The sequence below is a fragment of the Cynoglossus semilaevis genome, chromosome 11 (assembly GCF_000523025.1).
Source record: "Cynoglossus semilaevis isolate Cse_v1.0 chromosome 11, Cse_v1.0, whole genome shotgun sequence".
Lineage (NCBI taxonomy): Eukaryota > Metazoa > Chordata > Actinopteri > Pleuronectiformes > Cynoglossidae > Cynoglossus > Cynoglossus semilaevis.
Window position 1 is genome coordinate 7454356 of NC_024317.1, and position 8514 is coordinate 7462869.

General features: G+C 40.3%; 1 protein-coding gene across 4 annotated transcripts in view; it reads right to left on the reverse strand.

Annotated features, from left to right (window-relative positions):
* Window positions 1-514: 514 nt before the first annotated feature.
* Window positions 515-8514, reverse strand: part of gata2a (GATA binding protein 2a) — an 11860-nt gene continuing 3860 nt past the window's right edge. For 3 of the 4 annotated variants that reach the window (XM_017036989.2, XM_017036988.2, XM_025060346.1), the window contains 3 exons: window positions 6161-6318; window positions 3452-3577; window positions 515-1663 (listed from right to left, as the gene is read on the reverse strand). In XM_017036989.2, coding sequence (XP_016892478.1) covers window positions 1364-1663; window positions 3452-3577; window positions 6161-6318 — 584 coding nt within the window. In that variant the 3' untranslated portion in view covers window positions 515-1363. The remainder of the gene's footprint in view (window positions 1664-3451; window positions 3578-6160; window positions 6319-8514) is intronic. The other variant, XM_008320323.3, reaches the window with a different exon arrangement.

Consider the following 8514-nt stretch of genomic DNA (forward strand, 5'->3'; position numbering starts at 1 on the left):
GAGAGAGAGAGAGACGGCAACTCCGACACAACCAGTTCCCATGAAAGCCATGACTCAGGGTTTACCAGCCTAGAAATTTAACAAGTGATAACAGAACTGGCAGCTGGAGCCAAACATGTCCCTTCACTTGTTATATGGGAACATAATGGTCTGAGTTTAAAAGCTTTTGTTGATGCGTTGGTGTTTTTGTTTGTTTTTTTAATTCCACGTCTGTGTGTGAGCATGTGCTAATGTGCATATGTATGTGTGTGACTCCGGAGTCTGCTGTCTGGGTACAGTGGTCCAGCCTGGGGCTTCAGCTCCACAATGGGCCTTCTCTTAACAATCAGAGATAGAGGAGGAGCCTGACCAAAGCATTACCACGCTTAAGGGATCACAGAGCTCTCCTTGATACATCTGATATCACTTATGATTTAGATCATCAAGCGCTCTTTGTTAAAAAAGCCCAACTTCAGATTGATGCTTGTGTACATGTGTATCCACGGACGCGTCACAGCAAGGAGACGATGACAGGTTGAACCTCAGTATTAAACTTTATTTACTTTACTTTTGTGAGATGGAAAAAAAACATGATAAAAACATACAGCTCAGGGCCTTTTTTAACTCTAAGATAGGTCAGTGTTTCTCTTTATGCAATTACCATGAAATTTAAATCATAACAGATTCCATGTGTCCTTGACAAAAAGCTGAAAGAGTGAAAATAAATTATCATAGCAATAATTATTACATCAAATATAACAACAATAATAGCAATTAAGCATTTATAAACACTTTAATTATGGAGTCTTTTCTTCTCCATCAAAGTCCATTATTATAAACAGGTGGGAGCTGTGGTGGTGGTGGTGTTGGTGTTGGTTGTGTACAATCCAGCATGTGAGGAGAGGATAGGTTGCAGATGTTGTAGTCGGGGTCTGACCCGATTGGCTGCCGTGGACGTCAGAGCGCCTTCATACCAGCAGCAGCGGTGTTAGACAGGGTGCTGGTATCTGGGTGTATAATGAGACGTGGGTGAGGTGGAAACAGCGGTTCTTTTTAAGACCTCTCTTGAGTCTCCTGTTTCAGGGTCATGGAGAGGTGGGTACCAAAGTGACTTAGTAAAATAAGCAATAAGAATGACAAGCATCTCCATTTACTCCCTTTCCTGCGCGCCTCAGTCACCCGAGGACCAGAGAGCGTCCCATCAGCGCTTCACAGAGTCTGCTAATGTCCCACTCTGTGCTGCTTCCGAGCAGTGAGGTCAAGCGGTGACGTGACCTTCAGTCATAAAGTCCAACTGAAGATCCCTCCTCTCTGAGCACTGTACACAAAGGCCATTTAGTGTTAATGGCGGTTCAGTTTTTTTGGCGACTGCAGGGGGGCCTCATCAGTGAGGCTCGGCCCAGACCGGCGAGCGATTGGAGTGATGGGGGTGACCGAAGGAAGGGTGGATTGGCGTTGGAGTGGGAAGCATGTGTCCCGAATGGCTGAAGGGGGGCAAGTGACCCATGTGGGTCATGTGGCTGGTGAGGCCCGGCGCTGCGCCGAATGGAGAGGACTTGTCCTGCATGCATTTGGACAGCTCGTCAAAGCCGTCTCCTGTTCGTTTGTTCCTCTTGGACTTGCTGGACATCTTGCGGTTGCGTGTCTGGATGCCCTCCTTCTTCATGGTCAGGGGTCTGTTAACCTGCGGGAGCAGCAACGTTAATTCACTTGAGATCATAATTTTATGAAAGTAACATTTGATAAATCACATTCTTGCTCTTGAGTTTACTTTTTAGATCACCACCAAAAGTTGTGATTTTTTTCCCCCACATGTTTACCTTAAAAGAATGTGACTTTTTCCAATGGAAACGGAAATGTTTTCAAGTAATAGTAGGACCCCATGTGAAAAATGCTGAATTATCTAATATTACTTTTGAAGAGTACATTTCCTTAAAACACACTGATCATTATCATTACTGTATATCTGCCACAGCCTCGTAACGGGCCCTGAACCAGTCTTTGAGGAACACTGCTTTATAATCTTGAGTAAATAATTCTGATTTGGTGTAAAGTAAATAAGCATCCAAGCTCTGAATGTGATTATAAGAACCTCAACAATATTTGGAGGAGGGAAGAAATCACTTGCCCTTGAGAAAAAAATTTACATACATTTTTCAATGCATTTTCCTGGTGCTTTCATGCAGAGCAAGCAATTTAAATACTATACGCCCATTGGTCTCTGATAGACAGTTTGTTCTTCAAAAAAAAACATGCATTCAAAAAAAAAAAAAGCAGTCACCTGCACTAAGGTTTCCCTGATTGTATTTCTTTTCTTTCTTTCTTTTTTTTTTTTTTTTTGACATTAACATTGGCCTTGAGTTCAGTTCACCGATTTGTTTGGAATTGTGTCAGACTTTTGCAAATCAGATTTTCTTTCTTTCAGCTTCTTCAACATAGTTATGCAGTAATTTAGCAGTTGTGACATTTGGTGGTAAGATTATGCACAAGACTCTGATTGGCCGATAGTCCATTTTCTACCAGCTCTGGATAAACTGAAGGCATTTCACACTAGGTTTTACTTTCATCTCTGCATTTCAATTGGGGAGGGTGTTCTTTGGGTCACCTGCTTCTCCTTGCCTTTTCTAAAAATAAGCCATCTACATTCAGGTTCTTGGTCTTGTTTGAATTTATCTTTTTAGAAGATGTCGATGTTTCTCTCTTTCTCTTAAATATGTGCATTTAAGTAACATTTTATTTCAAATTAAGCTGTATTTATTAAACCATACAGGGAATAAAAACACTGACGTCTGTCATCTGTATGTAGCTGGTGTTTTTTAACATCTATAGATTATTTATAGTCAGTCTTGTTGAACCCCAATGCTGTTAAATTAATATTCTTCTTCTGCAAAAGCCAATTTGCCTCCTAACAATCACTTCACTCCAGCGCCAGTATTGAGCAGCTGCTTTACATTAACCGCTCCATTACAATGCTGGTCAAACAGGGGCGGGTTTTATTCATCGCTTTTGTCTGGTTTCAAACCAAACAGGACCGTCCTGGCTGCACCGGTCTGATATGAATACATGAGCAGGCAAAAACAGGCAGGACTGGCCTGAAAAGAGCAGTTTCAGACAAATCCTCATCAGTGTAACCGACGCTGTTACACTGAATGACAGTCCCACCCTGCTGCCTCTCTGGGGAGCAACGCCCCCCATTCAGAGAACGATGGATTAATAAAAAAAAAAGGGGAGAAGAAGAAGAAGGAGACCGGTGGGTTCTGCTCTGCAGGCTGAGCAGGCTTTTCCTCCTCTGCTCACACACACACACACACACTCACACTCACAGTTCCTCTGCACCTAAATCGATACTAGCTGTCCGCCCACTTGACCACTAAACGACCAGCAACACCCAAACACACACACATCCCCAAAAAGCGTTGCATTTGATTTCAGTGATTTTTTTAAAAACTCTTCCTCTCGAATGTGTACTCACATTGTGCAGTTTAAAGTAAAGTCCGCAGGCGTTGCACACCGGGTCTCCGTTCCCATTGCGCCTCCACAGGGTGGTGGTAGTGGTCTGGCAGTTTGCGCAGCAGGTGCCTGCACGTCTGGCTGCGGACTGGAGAGAACAGAGAGGGAGGAAATATTTTTAAAAATATATATATAAATATTATTAGTACATACACGGTCAGATGATGATCAAAATTTGAATATTTTTTATAAATAACAAACACGAATCATGGCATTTATTAAATCACGTGATAAAGGAATAATATTAAAATACTGGCCGCTTAAAAATGTCTGATTTACTTATTTAAATGTCTGGAATTTCTTCTGGAACAAATGTGAAAAGTAAAAATACATGAATAAATATTCCGAACGTGTCGTGCATGTGTGAGTGTTTGCCTGCACATCTGCAGCTTCATTAAAAATAAAAACACACTCTTCGCAAGATGCGCGCGTTAGAAAGGCACGTGTTTTACTCCTGCGATTAGTGACGCTGCAAAGCGTTAAAACAACAGCAGAAAATGCGTTAAACGCAATAATTAACGGCAGCGCACATCATGCTAGGTGCAAAATCAATTATCAAATATCAATTGCCATTTTTAAATATTGTAATTTGTCCACCGAGATACGGTTTTTTTCTTCCAATATGAACACGTCTGTCGGTGATGATAATGTGGGAAATAAAGATAGACATTTTAACCCCAATTATTTTTTTTTCTGATAAAGGAAATAAAAGTAAAAATATTTTTAAAACAAGTTGTGTTAGAGCCACCGTGTCCTGCCTGGCGCAATGTGCGCCTCCTGCGTCCATTGCGGATCAATTCTTCACACATAATAAGAAACATTAGCCCTACATGCAACACGCCCGCGGCTCTGTGCTGCACAAACAAGCAGCGTCCAGACTTTTCCTCCATTTAATTCATGTCAGCTGAGCGCATTGAGCACAATAGAAGCTCGTCTTATCAGATATAATAATAATAAAAATAATAATAATAATAATAATAATAATGTGTGTTTCCCAGCCTCTCTCTCTCTCTCTCTCTCTCTCTGTCTCCATGTCTGTCTCTTCACACACACACACGTATATGCGGCTCCTTGAGTGTTTTGATAATCCTTTTACAGTGTGTGTGTCAGTCTGAACACACACACACACACACACTCACATACATACATACAGGCAGGGAGAGAATGCAGTGAGGGCGGAAACAGCCGGGAGCCTGACTTCCTTATCTGGGCCGGGCAGATATCCGGATAGGAAACAACTGGATGCCCCTTTGAACACAACTCTAAAAAACACTCGAGCTGCAAATGCGCGGAGCCGCAGAGCGACAGAGCCGCGGTGGTGAGACCATGATGCAGTGAGTGAGGAAAATGTGGAGGAGAAGGAGGAGGAGGAGGAGGAGGAGGAGGGACGACGTGGAGGTGTTCAAGGAACAGTGAATTTAAAATGGGAAAGATGTTTATAAAGAATGAAATTGCATCCTTCTCCCTGTCTGCTGATGGACTGATAGGAGCCAATTTATTGGCGAGTCAAACGAGGAGCCGCAGAGTTAATGAAGTTCATTAGAGCCGCGCACAGTCTTAATTAGTCCACATGACACAGGTCACACCCCGCCGCCATTAAAATGGAAAGGCCAGGCCGGCAGTTAATTATTTATTAAATATATTATTGGTAAACGTTTAATGGCATTAATTGAGATGGCTGATTATTAATATTATTAGTAGCAGAAGGTGGCTGTATGTCCTGAAATACTAATAAAACTACGTTATGCGTTTTTCAACAATGTTAATATTTTTTTTAAAAATGTGCGATATTTTGAAAAGAAAAACAGTCGATTTAGTTTTAAACTTAAACAAATGGATATTCTTTTACAAATGTTATAATGTGATGATCAATAACATACACATACAGAGCACAAATATATATAAATATAAATATATAAAAATCTCATCCATTCACATTTAAAAAAAATAAATACATACAAAGGAATTAGCATTTAGTCAAATTATTTCCAAACATGGGGTTGGGACCCAGCAATGTGTCGCTAAATATACATCTAAATATTTGGTTACCAAAAATTATGTAATTTATTTTAGTTCCTTTTAACATGATATTTATTTAAATACCAATATGTTTATTTATGCAAATGGGTTTCTTGAAAAAAAAAATCAAAAGTTTAAAAGAAATACTAAATACGATATTCTTATCAAAAAATGTAGCAACAATCAACTATAACTTTGTTGTGTGAAATGTTTGGATGACATGATAATCCTATTATTTACTGCATTGGGGCCATGACTGGTTTGTTATCTGGATAAAGGTGCGAGCCAAACACTTGGACGTGAGTCTCTGTCAGACAGCGTGTGATAAATTTGCTGAAATCTCTCTTCATTTATTTGACTGTGGTGTTAACTTTAACAGCGTGGCCATGGTATCACTATCAGTATCAAAGATACCAGCAATAATGATAGCAGGAACAATAGTAATAGTAGCAGTACTGTAATGGGTCACGAAGGCGGACCGTCAGGGGGTGAGGGGGACAAACAATTCCAGGAAGATCATAGGGAAAATATAACTTTCCTGGAATTGTACTGCCGGCATCTGCTTTGTGCTCATATTTGGGTGCCTTCATCTCTCTCTCTCTCTCCCTCTCTCTTTTTCAGAGAGGCCTTTACGTGATAGTGCTGCACTCACCAGTCTGCGTTTGGGCTTGATGAGCGGCCGGTTCTGCCCGTTCATCTTATGGTAGAGTCCGCAGGCGTTGCACAGGTAGTGTCCGGTGCCGTCCCGTCGCCACAAAGGGGTGGAGGTGGCGCCACAGTTCACGCACTCACGGCCCTCTGCATATAGTTCAAGAGAAGGAGACATTTTTATATAATTAAAAAATTCAACCACTGTTGCACAAAAAACACACACGGCAGCAGTTCAAATCATTCACAAACACTGACTGACCCGGGGTGTCCCTGTGATGTGAAGTCAAATCTCTCTCACACACACACACACACACACACAGTGGTGACATATGTGCAGGGCGAGCGACTGGTCACAGTTACAGTTACAGACACCCCTATATGTAAACAGATCCAGGGGCAGAGACAGCCAGAACATGTCCACAGGTGTCCAACAAAAAGAATGAGACACACCATTAAGTTATAGGACTGCATTATTCATCAGATCAGTGGGCACCCATGAGAGGAAACATAAGTGTGAGGCGCCGCTGGTGTTAAATGTGCCAGGCAGGACGGCAGTTGTTGAAAACATGGTGCTGTTTACTGCACTTGGGTGAGGACCTGTGTCAATAGGTACCAGACTGTGCCCTTAATATCTGCACTTTGTAGTTTTTTTATTTTTTATAATGTATTGTTTTAAAATCACATTAAATCCTATACCTTTGGTCAAGCGGTTTATATATGTATATACTGTATATATAGCATACAATTGGAATATGTTATCACTTATGCTATAGTGGTTAAGTTAAGTCTGCGAGCGTCTATGTTGATAACAGTAAAGTTTTCCCCCATAATGAACACATACTGTGACATAATAAAGTTCAATAATTTACTCATCCATTAGATTTAGTCATTGAGGTAACAGCTATTTCTGGCTTCTCTGTAAGGCTAAATGTAAATACCTGAAACAGTTTTGATTCTGTGTCGTCAGCTTGACATTTCTCATTCCAGGATGACAGCTAAAGTTAAGACACGTGGTTTCTGAACTAAGAAAATAAGGGGATGTCTTTTTGTGAGTGTCTTTTATCAGACACTGATTGACAATTTGCTGAAAGTTTGTTGTTGTTTTTTTTTTTTTACATTTTTGTTGGTCTAATCACTGATCAAAGGGTGGTGAAACAGCCAATAAAAATCATTTCCCGCTCTAGCCTAGCCCTGTGCTCCTTTGACTCTGCTGAAACACAGTCAGTCCTGCTCTGAAAACATCTCTTTATTTAAAAAAAGAAAAAAACCACAGCTTCCTTCACGTCAACCTGTTGCTAAACGGACCAATTCATTAAATTCAAGCCTCCCTAGAGCATCAGCTCATTATTCCTGTTATAATGCTAGCGACACCCAGAGTCCCACCCTCGCCCCACAATGGAATCTGACCTGAGCGAAAGCTGTGTTCCTTTTGAAATGCATCACTCGGCTGCTATGTTGAACCTCCCTTTTCTTTTGTAAGAACAGCGGCATCATTAACACCCTAAAATATTCACCAGCAATGACTTGTCAGTTTTGACTTACGCTACGCAGTGTTGAAATAATTTCAAATAAGGAAGATGAAACGCTTCGAGAAAAGGAGGAGGTGGATCTCTGGGTTTGAGACAAGTTCATCATGAAGCTGCATGAAATGTCATTGTGGCATTTTGTACACCAGTCAATCACCATTACTGGGGATTGGACACTGGCTTTGAGGGATAAAGAGTTCCTTTTCTGTGAAGAATAGCTGATATATTTGTGTGTCACTGGCTCAGTCATGAAGAGCCTACGTTTATTTTAAATGTCACGGTCTAACATTTCAGACTATCTGTCTTTATGCAATCCGGCTCCATCCAAGCAAGTGTAATAGGGAAAAGATAACTGACATTAGATAAAGGATGATTGATACGTTTCACAGTTTTGTAAATTCCTAACTTTTTAACCATTTCATTATGAAGAGCTTGTATGTGTTATAATTACATTTAATTTCAATGGCTTTTTATTTATAATACTAACCACAGAAATGTTCCCATAGTTTGACACATGTTTGTAGTGGATGCTATTATTTTACCATTAACTATTGAATTGCAGATTGATCTAATAAGATTTCATATTTTAAGTGACATTTTTTCGAATTGTTACTCTTAAAAAGTTTTCAGACATTTTTTAGATGCAAATGAACAAATCAGGATCTTTTAGTAAGGGGTTCAGCGCACCAATATTTACTGAGATTTTTTTTTTCTTAAAATTTACTTTTACATTTGTAATACCCCAAAAAACAATGACCCCAAAAATGTTTTTCATGACTCATTCATGGGCCCTGCCCCATTAAGACATCAGTTGTTGAACTTTTTCATC